This window comes from Monodelphis domestica, chromosome 2 (assembly GCF_027887165.1).
Source record: "Monodelphis domestica isolate mMonDom1 chromosome 2, mMonDom1.pri, whole genome shotgun sequence".
Lineage (NCBI taxonomy): Eukaryota > Metazoa > Chordata > Mammalia > Didelphimorphia > Didelphidae > Monodelphis > Monodelphis domestica.
Genome location: NC_077228.1, coordinates 300,169,098 through 300,187,816, shown reverse-complemented (window position 1 = coordinate 300,187,816; position 18,719 = coordinate 300,169,098). Strand labels below are relative to the sequence as shown.

General features: G+C 38.3%; 1 protein-coding gene across 2 annotated transcripts in view; it reads right to left on the bottom strand.

Moving 5' to 3' along the window:
- EFHC1 (EF-hand domain containing 1) overlaps nucleotides 1-18,719 on the bottom strand; it is an 82,430-nt gene that overhangs the window by 18,492 nt on the left and 45,219 nt on the right. For both annotated transcript variants that reach the window (XM_007484089.3, XM_056818396.1), the window contains exons 6-8: nucleotides 14,373-14,593; nucleotides 6,288-6,428; nucleotides 1,561-1,774 (exon numbers count right to left, since the gene is read on the bottom strand). In XM_007484089.3, coding sequence (XP_007484151.2) covers nucleotides 1,561-1,774; nucleotides 6,288-6,428; nucleotides 14,373-14,593 — 576 coding nt within the window. The remainder of the gene's footprint in view (nucleotides 1-1,560; nucleotides 1,775-6,287; nucleotides 6,429-14,372; nucleotides 14,594-18,719) is intronic.

Sequence of the window (18,719 nt, the reverse complement as noted above, 5' to 3'; positions counted from 1 at the left end):
TCTTGGAAGGTTCACACGACCACTCCTCAGTTTCCTTTGCTGGTTAATTACCCACATATGTATTAAATACCAATGATAAAAGTCTGATACCCCCAAATATAGTGATTCGACATGACACAACACCAAGAACCATCCTCCATTAGATAAGTGGTCAATGAATCTGATCAAAATGTTTTCAAAAGGGCTAAAAACTAGAAATTACTGAATGAAAACTTGCTCTAAATCACTAATAGTAGAGAAATGTAAAAATAAAAATCACTTTTGTATTTTATGAATCCCATGCAAAATGGCAAAAAAAAAGTGGTAAAGGATGGAAACAGTTCATATTGAAGGGATTGTTGGAAAATAGGCACACTCATTGAGTGGGCATGTTGAAGGGGAAACTGTGAAGTGATCAACCATTCTTAATTTTAATTTGGAATTATGGAGGGGGGAGGAACTATATTGCCCATATCATGTCTCAGTAATTCCATTAATGGCCAAACACATGACAAACATATCCATAGTAGCACTCTGAGGTAGCAAAGAACTAGAAACAAAACAGGTACCCACCAAGTGGGAAATGTTGAAATCAACAACAAGACCTTTTTATAATTACTATGTCCCAGGCACTATACTAAGGGCATTTTTTAAAAAAGATAAAAACAGTCACTGCTCTCAGAGAACTTACCTTCTAATGAGGGAGACAACATATTAATGATGAGGTGCATTGAAGATATATACAGAGTAGAAGGAAGGTAATTTCAGAGTGTAAGGTAGTAGTAGCAGCTAGGGGAAACCAGGAAAGGCTTCAGTAGAAGGTGAAATCAGAGCTGAGACGTGAAGGAAGCCAGGGAAACTAACAGGCTGAGCTAAAGAAGTAGATAAGTATAATAATATATTATTTTGCAATAACAAATTATTAACATGAGAAACTTCAGATAAGCTTGAGATTTGCATGAACTGATACAGAGTGAAATAAGCAGAATCAAAAAACAACACAAATAACATAAACAGAAAGGTCACTAAAAGGAAACTGAATTCTGAGAAGTGGGGGGAAAAAAACCAATAAAGGTCCTAGAGAAGTTATAATGAAGTGAATTTCTCACAGTAAAGGGAAGGAAGATTGCAAGGCCAGAATATATGCCTGATTATTTTTCTGTCACAAGAAAGGGTTCAGTCTATGGAGTGAATAGGAGGAAATGATTCTGATATAAAGACAATTTTAAAGTCTATTTTAAAAAGAACATACAAAGATTATGAAAAATTTAGAACTACATAAAGGAAAATAATCCTTATATATATATATCCATATATCAAAGGACAGAGGCTAGGAGAGAACATAAAAAGAGTTTTTTAAAGTAAGTTTAAGTTATAATTATATTTCTGATAATATGTGATTGTTGGGGTAGCGTTTCATCAAAACTTTAAAACATTTTTTAGAAAGAAGAAACCAGTCATATTTATCTCAGTCAGTATCCTAGTTTATTACTTTGTCTATGAATTAGCAAAAATAAATCTCAGCAAATAAGAAAATACTTTCAAAACTATTAGAAAAGGCTAGATTGTGTACAGGCTTACCTTCGATGAGGGCACCAATGTAAAAGTCACCGGGTCCATAATAGGAGGGATTGTCTACACAGGATCCTGGCTTAGCAATTTTAGTCTTAGTAAGGTATTTACCCCCAAAGAAGCCAGAATTTCGGACTGGTGGCTCAAAGATAGTGACCATATCTGTGGCTAAGAAATAAGATATGATAAAACGCCGTCCCTTATCTTCAGGGATAGGGGATTCCTATGGGAGTAAAGAGATGAAGGAGATAATTATCTAATAGCAGAATAGATCATCATTTTACTGTTCATAATCTATATCCTTGTCAATCATTGTTTTAAAGTTAGTGAAAACTAAAGGCACAACTGAACAACATTTGGCTCTTTTCCTAGATACAAATATAGGGTTACAGCATACACAGCACTCATTACATGTATTCTATTGCTTCCCAGCTTTGTGACATGAACATATTCCCTTTTGTCCATGGGGAAATTACACCCAATCATTTTTCTCTTCTTCCTTTTGTTTGAATAGCTAAGAACTACAACTGGGCACTTAGCTGAATTAACCAGCTCTAAATTAATAAAGATATTCTGGGACAGCTCAGTAGGGAGAGAGCCATGCCTAGAGATGAGAGGTCCTGGGATCAGATCTGGCCTCAGACAATTCTTAGCTAAGTCATTTCACCCCCATTGCCTAGCCCTTACTGCTCTTCTGCCTTAGAACTCATACTTTGTATTGATTCCAATACAGAAGGTGCAGATGAGAAAGGCATGGGGCCTGAGCTGTGGCAACTGTGCCTGTGAGTACAGAGAAGGGGCAGGCTGCAAGAGATGCGGACGAAGAAATGGTAAGATGGAATAATGGAAAAAGGCACTGGACTAGAGTCAGCAGAGGCCTGAATTCTACCTCTAGCACTTTCTTGGTTATGTCCACCTGAACAAATCACTCAGCCTTGGTTTCCTCACCTTCATCTTTAACACGTGAATAGTCATTCTGACCACACAGTTTTGAGGATCGCTTGAGAAAGTCAGAAAGCCTTAAAACTCTATTTAAAGGTCAGTCATCATTATTTAATAAGTTATTGTTGGAATGAATTGTTGCCAAATTCAAATGGGTCCAAATGGCGTGTTTGAACAGACGAGCTGTATATTGTGATGATCTGCAGAACACCAAACATAGTTGCCCAGAAGTTGGTGAAGCTGGGCAATAAGATGTGTGATGACTCTCCTTGAATCCTGAAAGATCCAGCGGCGACTGAATCCTTCTCCAGAGAGATCCAGGTCGGCCCGATGGTTAGGCAGGGATCTATTAGCTAAGGATTGTGTGAGGGAGGTAACTCATCTTTTTTAGTACCAACAAGTTCTCCAAAGCAGCATGACTCACTTCTAGACTTTTTAAAGTTCTCCACATCCTATTAATTTCAGAGCTCAAAATTACATATGCTGCCCTAGAACAGCTCTTTATGATTTATTCATTTTATTATCAATCATTATCTCAACCCAAGACCTTTTCTCTGCCCTAATTTCACATAAGCAATAATTCTCATCTTGGATTCATGCTGTTTGTTTTATTTCCTTCCTTCCTTCCTTCCTTCCTTCCTTCCTTCCTTCCTTCCTTCCTTCCTTCCTTCCTTCCTTCCTTTCTTTCTTTCTTTCTTTCTTTCTTTCTTTCTTTCTTTCTTTCTTTCTTTCTTTCTTTCTTTCTTTCTTTCTTTCTTTCTTTCTTTCTTTCTTCCTTCCTTCCTTCCTTCACTTCTTTCTTTCTTTCTTTCTTTCTTTCTTTCTTTCTTTCTTTCTTTCTTTCTTTCTTTCTTTCTTTCTTTCTTTCTTTCTTTCTTTCTTTCTTTCTTTCTTTCTTTCTTTCTTTCTTTCTTTCTTTCTTCCTTCCTTCCTTCCTTCCTTCCTTCCTTTTCTTAACCCTTACCTTCCATCTTGGAGTCAATACTGTGTATTGGCTCCAAGGCAGAAGAGTAGTAAGGGCTAGGCAATGGGGGTCAAGTGACTTGCCCAGGGTCACACAGCTGGGCAGTGTCTGAGGCCAGATTTGAACCTAGGACCTCCCATCTCTAGGCTGTTTTATTTTTCTTAAGAGTATCTATAAGGCACTAATCCTTACTAAACTTCATTGGGTTTATTTCTAATTATTTCCCCATTTTACCAAGATTTCTTTGAATGCTAATCCTATTTTCCAGTGTGCCAGCCATGCATTACTGTCCCCTTTTTCCTCTATGTGGGCCCTGAGTTCTTCCAAGCTTATTCTTCAAACTTAATAAATATACTCAATGTCATTATCCTGATCACTGGGGGAAAAAATGTCAACAGCACTGATACTGTCACTGAATCTCCACATAACATCACTTTGCAAGCACTAAGTTCAAGTAGCATTTTGGAAACAACTTTGAGCAAGATCTTTGGACCTGTTGTTCTGGGTGACATTTTCTCATTTAATTCATGAGCAAGATGATTGAGATATAAACAGAATCCATCCTACAGTCAAGATAAATTTAATTTATCAATTCTGCTCAATTAACTAACTCAGCACCCTGTCCACTTTGCTAATTAATTTTGGGATTTTTTTTTTTGCAGGCTTAGCAGGAATGGAAGCTAAACTTGTAAGTCTGTCATTTCCAGTGTTATCTTTTTTGCCTTTCCTTACCTTCCCTTAACATAAGCACCGATAGCTGTGTGATACCCGACAAAGAAAACTGTGTCCTAGGGGTGAGGCAGGTAGGTTCTAGCATTGGCTCTGCCAACAACTAGCTGTGTGACCTGAAGGAAATCTATTCTCTATTCTAGGCTTGTTTCTTCAATTGTAAAATGAGAGGAGTTCAGGTATCACTTTTTTATGACTCCACATTTTCATTGTGCTTCAGAGTTTACATCCTCACAACAATCTTGAACCCTGTCTCCTACATATATGTCTTAATTTCTCTGGATCTCATTGTCTTCATTTATAAAAAATCAATGAAATAGACCGAAGTCTCAAAGTCCTTCAAATTCTGTGGTTCTTTGATTTTAAGTATTTACTGGGGACCCACTGAGCAAAACTTCATCTTAAATGGTTAACTTAAAAGATCTGTGGGTGAAATCCAAAGTTCAGTGGAACTAGGGTGATCCCTGGAAAAGGACATACCAAGGTGACAGGTCCCTTTGCTAAGAAGATGCAGCAAAGGAGTAGGAAGAGGGAGTTGTCAAAGATGATTGGTGTTCATATCAAATGGAGTGACCCACTTGATGAGGCATAAAGAAGCTGAGGGGGAAAAAAGGTCCATTTCTTTTGGTATGCTTCCAGTGCCTCCTATGCCTTGGACTTCCAGCAATGGTGGGATTAGGCATTTCTCACTCTTCCCATGGACCAGTAGCAGTGATGACAGATATGAGTATATGGTAGCAAAAGCATGTGCTTGCCTAGACAAGTCAGTGTCTCTGGCAACTTTCTTCCTGCTTCTTGTTTTCTTCTGAGTCCAAACCAGCCAGAGAGTATGTGGGTGATGAATTACTGTTTTGTGTTTCTGAATTGATTTATGTGTACTTATAAGTCATTTGTGTTTAAGTATTTTTAATGGTATAGGAAATAGATTATGGTCCTAGACCTGATAATTATATTGTACAATGAATACCTTTCCCTGTTTTGAATGAGCCAAACTTTAACTTTGTTTTAAGATTTACCTATTTCTATATACAATTCAAGAGAAAAAATAATTCTCAATAAAGATTCAGTCAATCTAGTGTGGAAAATTAATATTAATCTGTACCCTTTTTGGACCCCAAAACAAACTTTACTTTTATTTTAAAAGACAGTTATAACTGATCTTAGGGCTGTGGGTCTTGAACTGTAGGTCATGAATGAATTCCTCCCTCCTTTAGCCTACATCTTTTATCTTTGGGAAGGACTGGAAGGGTGGAGCCAAGTTCTTTGTTCTATCCATAAACAAGGATTCTCTTTAGGTAATAAAGTCAATCAGCTAGCTGCCATGTTGGAAAAAGTTCATATGCGCTATGTAACCATTCTAACCACTGTGTGGTTACTCCTTGCATCTGGAAGACTTGCCTGGTTGAGGTCTGAGTCCTTCAAACAGAGAGGTTCAGGAAAGGGACATCACGAAGAGCATAAATTGACAGAGGGGAAAGGAAATTGTTTTGGGGGACTTTGGAGACACTGGGTATGGCTCTGGCCTTGCATAGAGGCTCATGTAGCAAGCAGTTAGAATTTCTGGATAACCAGGCAGTCCCAGACTCTCATGCTCCCAGTTAACTAGCCAAATAGCTTATTCTTCTCTCTCACTTTCTCTGGACTACTTTTTGCTATTTAATAAATAATTATAAAATTAAGATAAGTCTCCAGAGAATTTTAATCCTAACACTATGTCAGTAAATTCTTCTATGTTCTCCTCAAAAAGTATTTTTTTCTTTTGTTTTTTTAAAAAACCCTTTACTGAGTATCAGTTCCAAGGCAGAAGAGTGGTGAAATTAAGTTACTATCCCAGAGTTACACTGCTAAGAAGTATCTGAGGCCAACTTTGAACCCACAACCTTTCATCTCTAGGCCTGGCTCTCTAGCCATGGAGTCACTTAGCTGCCCAAAAAAGCCTTTTTAAGCACCCATTTGTAAATGGCACATGGAATATGTACACATATATGTACATATATATATACATATATAATAGCATTATATTTTGACATGTAAACTCATTGAAATTGAGTCACATGTTGAACAGCTGTGGGCAAGGACTTTTTATGAAAACAGTACTCACCAGTGAAGCCGTATATCGAAGCACCTTGTGATCATCTATCAACATCTTGATAACATCTTTTCTAGGGGTCTTGGGAATCAGGGCAAAGCAATTCTGAGCAGAATCCTCAATGAATCCAAAACCATTATAGGGAGGTAATTCCTAGAGGGAAGTGGTAAGCAAGAACAGCTAAATAACTTCACAAAGCAATCATAATTAGCTCCAATAGAATATAAGCTCCTTGTAAGGACCATGTAGTAAATGTTTAATAAATGCTTGTTGACTGACTAGTTTCCATTAAAATCCTCCTCTGACACCTCATCATGGTGTGAAGGTGACCTCGTGCTCAGCAAAGTTATGCCAGTAGATATCAAGCTCTGCAGTCCCTGGCAAATGGGAAGAATTTCAATAAGAGCTCCAATGATGAGGTCTGTTCTCTGAGGACCAGCCTATGTTTGGAGAGGCTCATCAGTTGAGCCTCTTGGCTCTAGGATCTTGAAGTACTAGAAGTATTGTTAATGGCATTAAAAAAAAAACCCTTAATTTATAAATGATTTCTGTGTTTATATATATATATATATACATATATATATATATATATGTAAGCATGACTACAGTACTGTATAGTATTATATAGTAAAAAGGACATTTGATTTAGGGGTCAGGAGACTTGGGTTCAAGGTTCAATCCTTACAACATTCTGTTATGACCTTGGATAAGTCATTTAGCTCTCTTTAAGTCTCTAAATGATTCATTAATGTCTGCTCTACTTGTTCAGTTAAAATTTTTTGTAAACTATAAATGACTACCTAAATGTAAACTAGTCTTCCAAGACTGGAGCATGTGGAAAAAGTATTATGTGATGCACTAGAAGAGTGATGGTGAACATATGGTACACGCCCTTCCCCCCACCCAGTTTGTCACCAGAAAGGCAGAGGGACTTGGGCAGAGTTGTTCCCCTCCCCTTCTCCACTATGCTTGAGGGCATTTTTTCACATTCCCCCACTTAGCAGCCCAGTGGGAGTACTTTCTCCCTCCCTTGTATGGGGAGTAGGGCTCAGCTGGCACTTGGGGGGGAGGTGCATGGCACATGATCTGAGGGGGAGTTGGGGTGGCACCCGGTACCCCATCTCTAAAAGGTTCACCATCACTGCACTAGAATGTATGCTCCTTAAGAGCACCTACTATCTTTTGTCTCCTTTTTAACCATAACACTCAACATAATTCCTGGCATATTAAAAATGTTTATTGGTTATTAATTGACTCTGTATCTATAGACATATTGGCGAACCTATGGCAGGTATGCTGGAAGGGGCTGCTCCCCTCCCTCTTTCCATGTGTGCCCATGTGTGCCCAGCAGCCCAGTGGGCTTACCCTATCTGGCGTAAGGCAGGGAACTTGTATGTGGTAGGAGGGTTGCTATTTGGGTACTCAGTCTTTAAAAGGTTTGCCATCAGTGGTCTAGAGGAATGATGGACTTGGTGAGGGTTTTTCCAGAGGAGAAATATTCTTTGTAAGAGACATGTGGTTCCAGACAATATTATTATCTCCACCCCTAGGGGCCTCTCCTTCTACATACACATTGGTATGCTAAATGCCCTAGGCTTTAAAGCAAAGGTTGCCTAAAATAAAGAATTATTTCTTTTTTCATTACAGACAGGAAGGATATGAGTTGTATTTCAAGATTTTCCAGGTTAGGGATGTAATTTAAATTATTCACTAAAACAAAATTCTACTAAAGAAAATTTTGTATATAAGGTGTATATCATAATGAAATTTAACATATGTGTGGTTGTATGTCATAGATAGAGGGACTGACCAATCTTTGCTCCCATTTCATCACTACCCATTTACTTTTCGTTTTTCTTAAAATTTGGCTTGTTATCCCACCAAAATTAACTTTTTTTAAAAAAAACCTTTTCCATCCTAGAATCAATACTTCATAATGGTCTGAGGCAGAAGAGCAGTAAAGGGTAGGCAATGGGAATTAAGTGACTTGTCCAGGATCACACAGCTAGGAAGGTATCTGAGGCCAGATTTGAACCTAGGACCTCATCTCTAGGACCTGACTCTCTATTCACAGTCACCTAGCTGCCCCACCACCTCTTTCCTTTTAAGGTGATCAATTCTCAAAAGCTAAATCCAATGGTTTTTTCTTATTCCTCAACCTCCATCACTTCTACACAGCTTTTACTACTACTGATCAGTCATTCTTTCTAAACATTCTCTACTCCCTTAGCTTCGATGGCATTACTCAATCCTGGTTCTCCTGGCACACCTGCCAGATCACTTTCCAGCTGTTCTTGGATGAATCATCATCCATCTACCATCCACTCAAGAGTAAGATCTTCAGAGTTCTGCCCTGGGACCTTCTTTGCCTCTCTTTCTATAATGTGCTCTTAGAGATCTCATTAGTTCCCATGGGTTCAACTATCATATTTCTGCATATATCTCCCAAATCTCTATCTCTATCTTTAATCTCTCCATCATGAACTGTCAACACTCTATTGTCATATATATGTATACATGTACATATATGTCCTCCTAGACTGTCCCATGGGCATTTCATACTCAAATCTGTCCAAAATGGAACTCACTGTCTTCTGCCTTCTTCAATTTGTCCCATTTCTGTTGGGAATATAATCCTTCCATTATATTTGTAACATCTGTCATCCTTGACACCCATCTCTTTTTCACCCCCACCTCCATATCTAATTGGTTGTTAAGTCTTCTAAATTTTTTTCTAAACATCTCTTACATTAATCTCTTGTCCACAGTAATTACACTAATTCAGAGTCTCATCATCTTTCCTTGGTATAACTAATACTTTTAACAGGTGTCTTTTCCACAATTCTATCTCCCTAATTCATCTTATGAGGTATTCAAGGACAACTAGCATCTCTGGTGTGAGGGCTAACTGAGCCATTTTTAGGGCTGCTCACCCACCCACTGGTATCCATCTTTCACTTCTCATCTGTGGCTCCAAGAAGCTGTATCATGCATAGCAGCCACACCCTGGTAAAACCATCCTGGAAAATGGGCTAAACCAGATTGAGGGTAATCAATAGGCCCCAAATCTATTGACAAGTTAGGAGGATGTCTTCCCCAAGCACATGAAGACTTTCCCCACTGGAACAAATAGATGAGAACAATTTGTTCCAATGACCACGAAAGCATTGGAAGCAGGCACCATGGAGTGCTTAGAGTTTGGTCAAACACTGAAGATGCCAAAGTCATCCACTGCATTTTGGGCCATCCCCAGTCATCTTGACGTCTGTATTGCCACTGAAATTGGATGACTCTGGAAGAGAGAGGGAATCTGAAAATTTCATGCAATTCTGCATCACTTAAATCCAACTCACTTGCAAGTCAAGATATCACTCCACGATGTCATCAGCCTTCTTTGAAACAAAGGGTGGACAACCACAGTTTATCTTTCACAGAGCTTCTAAAACCCTGTCGCTAAGACATAGGTACAGCAAATCTTTTTTTGCTTCTCAAAAACCTTCAGTGGCTCCCCATTATATCTAAGATGAACTAAAAACCACTTAACCTTGCATTTAAGACTTCCCACAATGTTACTCCCACCTAGCTATCCACTTTTAACCTTATTTCATACTATTTCCTTTTAAGAACTCCATTTTCCAGGAAAAAATAGATAAGTAGTCATTACCAGAACTCAATACTGAATCTCCCACATAATCCATCTCCTATGCCCAGATTGTATTCCATTCATCTCTGCCTTTTGAAATCTTTGTCTTTCTTCAAATTTCTTTTCTTCCATGAAGCTTTCCCTGATCTGCCCAGCTGGTCGGGCTTTCTTTCTCTCCAATTTTTTTCATACTATGTATAGAATGTAAGCTCCTTGAGAGTGGGAAGTATTTTTGTTTTTTTGTTTTGTTTTGTTTTTTTGTCCCTATATCCTCAGAGCCTAGCAGAGTGCTTTTCACTAATGGTGAGTTATTGAATGCTTTACAAGAGCCCACTGATGTTAAAATGTTAAAAGACCCACAGGCAACCTTGGAGATTTATTACCTTCCGAAAGAGACTGGTTTAAAAATCCACATGGAAAAAAAAAAAGAGTTAAGACTGTTTGCTGTCCAATCTATGACATGAAATTGAATGGGTTATTCCATTAGCACATACATTTTAAAGGCACTGCAGATAGACAAAGAGTTAGGCAAAAAACTAAATAGGAAAAGAAGAGGTGAAATTGTTTTGGGTACTTGTGAGGACTTTAAAAAATTCCAAGATGGTCCCCAACTCCCTGCCCCTCCCACCCAAATCTTTTAAACACCATTATTCTTCAGTTAATGCCATATGGTTACAAATCATGGAATACCAGTCTCCAAAGAATAAAAATTATCTATGACCCAAAAAGCAACAGGGAAGCATATGTAGGCGTAAGCAAGATGCAACAGATTGCCAATTATGATGAACACAAAAAATGATGTAAATGTATCATCCAGAAAATATATGTGATTCATTATGCATTTTTAAAGTGCCTACCATATGCAAGGCATAGTGCCAGACTCCAGTGATCTAAAGACAAAAATGAAACAATAAACACTCAAAGAATGGCTATTCTATGCTCTGAAAGGACGGGCTGGTCATGTGACAACAGCTAGGTGTAATGGATGGAAAGTCCATGAAGGCCATGGAAACTCACAAAGAAAAATTTAGGCTTGAGGTAAGATTGAGCTTCCTTATAATTAGAGCGATCTAAAAGTGGAATGGGAAACCCTGGGAGGTAGTGGGTTCTACAGTTTCCTTTCACCACAGTTCAAGAAATGGCCATGATTTATTTAATAGGCTCTAGTGGTGACTGCTTTGGGGGTATGGTTTGGACTATATGCCAGTTAGGATCCCTTTCAACTCTGAAATTCTGTAATTCTTCCAGCAATCTGGGTAAATAAGCTACAAAGGATCTGTGTACTGTATTGGAGTTTGCGGTCCTGGGATCAAATCCTGATATGCCATTATACTACCTGCATGACCTTGGGGAAGTCCTTTAACCCCTATGGCCTTGGCCTCCTCCCCTGCAAAATGAGGAAGTGGATTAGATGACCTCTGAGGTACATCCTAGCTCTAAATCTATGAATTTATAATTTATGGAAGAACATGACCACAATTTGTACAGGATGAGTTGCAAAATCCACCATTTGATTGGATACCCACAGCATTAAAATCGTAGAGCAATTGAAATGCATATATGTATACACTCTCAATACATACATACATACATACATACATACATACATACATATATATACACATAAACAACAGCTACCAAGGAAGATTTCTCTCTGATTTGGGGAGCTCAATTTGTTTTTTCCATATTTGCCCACTTTTATGTAGCCTTTAAATATGAATTCTTGAAGTATAAATCATTTTCAATTAATTATGAGTAATCCTTCTATACATATATAAGTTAAATCTCATTATGATTAACTCCACAGTCTATCCACTTTTGGCTAAAGCTAGAATTTTGCGCTTGAAAATAGAAAAGCTAGACTAACACAGCTGAAACTCTCTCTCTAGTAAATGAACCAATGAAAGGAATTACTCTGACTACAGTAAGTGGGGGAGGGGAGAAAAGGGGTAGAAGGAGATTTAATCCAAAGGGTTTCACATCCCTTTTCCTCCACACCACAGTCTTGGATATTTTTTCTGTGTTGTGTTATTCTACTTCAGTGAGTTTCTTTAGAGGGAATGATCTTGAATGTACTACCTTTCAATGTTCACCCTGTACATTTCCAGGCTGATCTAATTCAAGGATTGGAAAATTATGAATGAGGAAGGCAGATAATAAGTTGGAGTAATAAAATTGTTCAACTGTAAAGGTATACTTGATCCTGCTGCCCTTGTTTCCATGGGCAGGAAACAGAAATGTGCCTGTTTAAGATTATTCATCATAGAGAATTTACCATATTAAGATGACAAAGGACTTAGAATGAGGACCAAAAGAAAGGTTTGGGGAGGAAAAAAAAAATTGGAAAAGTTCTTCCTCATACCCTTTCTACCCATTTCTTATACTGTGAAAATGAGTAAGAAGGGGAGAGAGAAGTGGGAAGGTATGGGAAAGACAGGACAAATTCTGGAGAGGGTTCTAGAGTTGAGAAATTTTCATTTGCTCAGAGTTTGAAATGGAATCCAAAAAAGGCACAGAACACAGCTCTCAATCTTTTCCTATTTTTCCTCAAATGCTAGCTATGTAGGAATTTAACTGTAATAATATTGGTTTTTAAATTGAAATGTATGGTGTGATTGCATGTATATGTAGTCCATTGTATGATTCTATAATGAACATTAATTTTCTTTTTAACTTGGAGCTTGAAATGTAATCCTGAATAAGTAGTTAATCCTTTAATATCCTTAGCTCTAAAATAAAGATAATGAAATGGCATACTTGTGAAAAATACTGATATCATACACTGTTTTTGATGTCACTAAGTGGCTATAAAGTTTTGTTTCTTTGCAAAGGCTGCTTTTATAGCACTTAATGAACACATTTACTAAAATAAGGAATTCCATCAATGAAAAACATTTTTTTAAAGTGTTAGCACAAAGGCAGGTAGGTGGCTCAATGGATAGAGAACCAGGCTTAAAGATGAGAGGTACTGGTTTCAAATTTGGCTTTTCCAGCTGTGTGACCTTGGACAAGTCACCTAACTTCAATTGTCCAGCCTTTACTGCTCTTCTGCTTGATTCTAAGAAGGAAGGTAGGGTTTACAAAAAATGTGTTAGCACAAATTCCCAACAAATCCCTTTAAAGATCTTTATTATCTCCAGGTAGAGGTGACAAAGCTACAGCCAAACCATGAAGCAACAAGCATTTATTAAATGCTTACTCTGTACCAGGCATAAAGACAAAAATGCAAATCTTGCTACTTTCAAGCATTTTCTTATCTGGGGCAGCTAAGTAGCTCAGTGGATAGAGAGTCAGGCCAGGATTGGAGAGGTCCCAGTTTCAAATCTGGCCTCAAATACTTCCTATTTGTATGAACCTGGTCAAGTCACCTAACCCCTTTTGCTTAGCTCTTACTGCTCTTCTGCCTTGGAACTCTATCAATTTTAAGATAGATGGTAAGGTTCACACAAAAAAAAAATTATCCTATCTGACAGGCTTGTCAAAGAGAAGTTGTTTCTTGGACACAGGCACATATTTTATTAGCAATTTCCTTTCAAATACTTTTATGATAAAAATAACAATGCTTCTCATCTATAAAAAAAAAAACCTAACGAACACGATCAATCTCATCCTCACCACAGCATCATAAAGTGTATCCTCATGCATCTGTCAATCAACCTATTTTAAAGAAGGAAGCAAAGTTAAGTGACTTGTTCAAGGTGACATAACTAGTCTTTGCACGGCTTACAATCTGCCAAATGTTTGTTTCTCTACAATATGATGTTGCCTTGATTATTTAGATAGGTTATACATGTGATAACATATACATGTATTTATACATATAAGCATCAGTACATGTATATACATATCATATTCTTATTCCAAAAAACCATAAAATCTCTATTTTAGAAACCTTGCAAGTTATATGGGCTAAATGGAATGCTAAAGGGCTTATTTTTATTCTTTTAATGTTCATGGAATTGAAAGTATGATGAACTTTGACTTCAACAAGGACTTCTGTGGTGAATTATATAAATGAACTAGATCAGTTAGTCTCTTCCAAAAAAAAAATAGCAATGAAAGGCTATTTATTTTTCCCCACCATATTCTTAATATCTCAAATGTGTAAACTTCTTTCTTTTTTTTAAACCTTTTCTTCCATCTTAGAATCAATATTATGCATCAGTTCTAAAGCAAAAGAGCAGCAAAGGCAAAACAGTTTTGGGGTTAAATGACTTGCTCAGGGTCATACAGTTAGGAAATGTCCAAGGTCAAATTTGAACCCAGGACTCCCCATATCTAGGCCATGTGCTCTATCCCCTAGGCCACTTAGGTGTCGTCCCCTTAAAACTACTTTTTTTCCTTTAATATTTTTAAGCTGATGATTTTTTAACAGGGGATGGTAGTGTAGGATCTTAAAAGTACTTTAAAGATTTCTGTATCAAAAGGTCTGTTCAAGACTGGTATTGCGTTACCTGTTTTATGACAGGTGGTGGCTTCTTGCTCACATCAATGACTGGGAATTCAGGAAACCCAAACTTATCCTGGTAAAAATCTCGAGTGAATTTGTCACAATCATAGATGAAGAAAGTCCGTCCAAGCATAGAAACAGTCTGACCCACAGCAAAATCTTTGGCAGTGAACCATTCTTTTACATCTGCATCAGAGACTTCCAGGACACACCGAGGGAAGTACTCTAATAATAAAGATGGAGAGACAGAAAAACAAGATGGTTTGAAGAAAGGGTTAATTCTCAATCAGTCATTAAACAGGTAAACAAAATAATCTCGGCTTTCTAGGCATTTCCATTCTATTGGGGTAGCTAACATGTACACAGATAAACATCTCTAAAATAAATGGAATCTACTGGGGAAGAGGAAGCAAAGGGAAGAAAGCCTTTATGTAAAAGATGGCATTTGAAATGAATTTGGCAGGAAAATTTGGCTTGATTAAAAGTTGCTCTTAAATTTTAACATTGTTCTAGCTCCAGACTATGTATGAACCAAGTTATTTCTATTCTTCTTTTTGCCTTTATCATCTCTCATTTCACTCACTTCTCAACCCATTGCAATATGACGTTTGACTTCATCACTCAACCAGAATTGCTCTCCAAAGTTGCCAGTGATTTCTTAACTGCCAGATCTGATGGCCTTTACTCTGGCTTACTGCTTCTTGACCTCTTCTGTAGTATTCACTATTATTGACTAACCTCTCCTCAAGGAGACTCTCTCATCAATCCATTTTCACTATACTGCTTTCTCTTGGGATTCCTCCTAGCTATCTCTTGTCAGTCTCCTCTGCTGGGTCTTCCTCTGCTTCCTGTACCCTTACTTGGGCTACACCCCCTCCAAGGCTCCAGACTTGGGCTCACTTATCTTTCTATACCCTTTCATCAGCTTTCATGGTTTTAATTATCATCTATCTCCCAAGTCTTTATATTCAGCTCTAGTCTCTTTCATGAGTTCCATCACCAACTACCTATTGAACATTTCCAGTCAGATGTCTTATAATTATCTCAAACTCAGCATGTCCTAAACAGAATTCATTATCTTTCTCCCCAAACCACTGCTCTTCTGAACTTCTCTATTTCTCTCCTGGGTATCATGCATCTTTCTATTTACCCAGCTCTACTATTTTAAATTCATTCTTGACTCCTCATATATCTAGTCAATGAGCAAATCCCAATTCCATCTCTGTATCATCCCTCACAATCATCCTCGTCACCCCTCTCCTAGACTATTGAAATGACCTGCAAATTGGTCTCAAGTTTTTCTCCTTCTTAATCCATCCTTTGCCACAGTGACCAAAGTGATTTTTTCTAAAGAGCACATTGCTCTTCTTCTCAATAAACTCCAGTGGCTACCTTTAAGGACAGGGACAAGAACTGAGTTTTCTTTAGTAAAGGAAACTTTCAGGTGAGGAAATATCTCTCTGTAGGTCAGTACCTTTTCTATAACTTGGAGAGTTGCCCTAAGATCAAATAAAAACACCCGTGTTTGACATTTAATCTATCTTTCCAACTTTATTATACTCTACAATGTCCAGCTAATCCTGCCTTCTGATTCTTCTTCAGACAGGACTTTTTATTTCTCCTGTCCATTTTTAGCACAGTTGGACCCCATACCTGGAATGCATTCCTCTATCTACTCTGTCTTCTGGAATCTCTCTGGGTTTTTTTGTTTGTTTGTTTGTTGTTGTTGTTGTTTTTTAAAGATGACCACCTTCTACCTGAAGCCTTTCTTAATCTGCCCTCCCTTCTCCCCCTTAAAAATTATCTTGTGCTTATTTTTATATGCTTATTTATAACATAAATATATTGTTTTTCTCAATAGAATTTCATTCCTTTGTATTACCTATCTCTAGTACTGTGCCTGGTACACAATAGATATTCAAAATATGCTCTTAGTTGACTGATTCATAACTTCATAAAGCTTAAAGCTTCACCTTCATGTCCCACCCAGACATCTTTTCACCTGGCCTTTCCAGGACTATCCTCTTTCTCTCCATCTGGACCAAGATCCTCTTTGATCAGACCTCCTCCACATTGAACTTCCCAAATACATGACCTCAGACCCTAAGAAAGTGAGGCCACTTGTCTTTGGAGTTCATCTGCCTTGATAGATGACTTGATAGAGTGCAAAAGACCTAGCCACTAATTCCAGCTGGCTTGAAATTCTGGAGCAAACTTCATCTTTGTAGCATGTCAGTCATGTACTCAGGCCATCTGCCTGCTGCCATGTGTGTGCACCCACCCTCTCTGGGTCCCATAATCAAATCAATAATGCTGTCCCTTCTAGGAGTGTGTCAATTGATTGCTCTATGGATCCATGACTCCCCAGACAAAAACTGCCTTCCCTGGCAACCATTCTGCCATATCTTATATTCCCCAATTAGAATTAGAACTTGAGGTCAACATTTGTATTCTCAATACTTAGCAAAGTACCTGGTTTAATGTAAGTGCTTAACATGCTTATTCATTCATTCATGTATTTTCATATACTAGATTGGGATCATAACTTAAGGGGTAAACTTTTAAAAATTGTATCTAATAGTTTAAAAATATCCCTCCATTCAAATTACTCTTAATCTAGCACTATTCTTGGCAGAATCCAAGCATTATTTGCTTGCCATGAAATAGGATCATAGGATCAAAGGTTTAGAACTGCGATGGACCCTGGAAGCCATCTAGTCAAACCTCACCTTATCCCAGATAAGTGAACTGTGAGCCAGAGGTAGAAGGACTTGCCTAAAGTCATACAAGAGACAGAGGCCAGGTCTGAACCTAACTCCTCAAATGTCTCCCCCATTGTACCAATTTACAAAGGAAAGAAAGAAATATTTGCTTGCCACTTAAGAGTCATAGAATCCTTGTTTTGGAAGAGCCCTTCGAGGTACAAACTTCCTTTAGACATAAACATATCTTCTAAAATACATCAAATACATAGCCATTCAGCCTCTAAACAAATACTTTGAATGATGAGGGCTGAGTGCTTCATAAGGCAGCCCCTTCCAGCAGCTACAACAGCAATAACTATTACTAAATTTCTTCAAGCTAAGATTTATTTCCCTTCAACTTCTGTTCATTGGTTTTAGTCAGTTCTCAAGAGTAATACAAAACAAATCTATTCCCTATGCTACATGACAGTAAGAGTCCTTCATATATTCAGAGATAGGCATCATGTCTCCATTTTGTCTTTTCCTGGTGATATATTTCTATATCCTTCAACCAATCCCATATGGGTGGTTTTCAGGCTGCTCATTATTGTAGTCACCCTCTCTAAGTTTTCCAGTGTCCCTTGGGTGGCAAAGGTTGGATTGGGAGAATATCCCCTCGAGTACACTGAGCACTTCTTCCCCAACCCCAACTCCCCACATACACTTCTGGGGGTCACATGTGCTTAGTCCTGAAGGACTGATGGAATGATGAAGCCATCTTTTGGCAGAAAAGGCAGTCAGAGGTCCAAGGCTGGGCTCTAGTTGACCCAGGAAACACATCTTCTGACTACCATGTTAAACAATTGTCATAATTGGGGGGGGGGGGGGCTATAAATGGGAAGATCCACAAAGTTCCACACCATCCGTTCTAGAAAAAGGAAGAAAAGGCAAAAGTAGTTGTATCTCTCACTAAAGTCTACTGACTACTGGCTCTTCCTAGATTCATAGCTCTTTTTTTGTTTGTTTGTTTAACCTTTACCCTCCTTCTTAGAATCAGTACTGTATATTGGTTCTAAGGCTTTATGGTCTCTCATTTTTCTTATCCATAAAAGTGAGGGATTTGGAGCTGACTCTGAAATCCCTTCTACCTCCAGAGCCATGCTCTGATGAATCTCTGTTCTGTTGAGGCAGGACAGAGGAGGTTCCTGGGAGAGGGCACAGAGTATGGGGTTACCAGATCTTTGCTTTTACTCCTGCTGTTGTTACAGGGACAAGGAATTGTTGGGTCATTTCCAAGCACCAAGCCAATGTTCCCATGTGTAGCTAAGGGGCTTTGTTGGGGCTGCAATGCTTGGAAAAGGGACTGGTTCAGGGTCACAAAGGTAGACAGTGGCAGATCCAGGATGAAAGTTTGGATCTAGTAACCCTAAACTCAGTGTGTTCTTTCACAGCCTCTTCTACAGAATGACCACCAAATCCAATTCCCTCATTTTACATCTAAGGAAAGTGAGGTATAGCAAGGTGAAGGGACTTGTCCAAAGGCACACAGGAAATAAGATTCAGAGCTAGGATTTGAACTTGGGTCCTTTTGAGTCCAGAGCCAGTGTTCTTTCCAGTATACCTTGTTGGTCCCCCCCCCCTTGTTTTGTTTCTTTAAACCCTTTCCT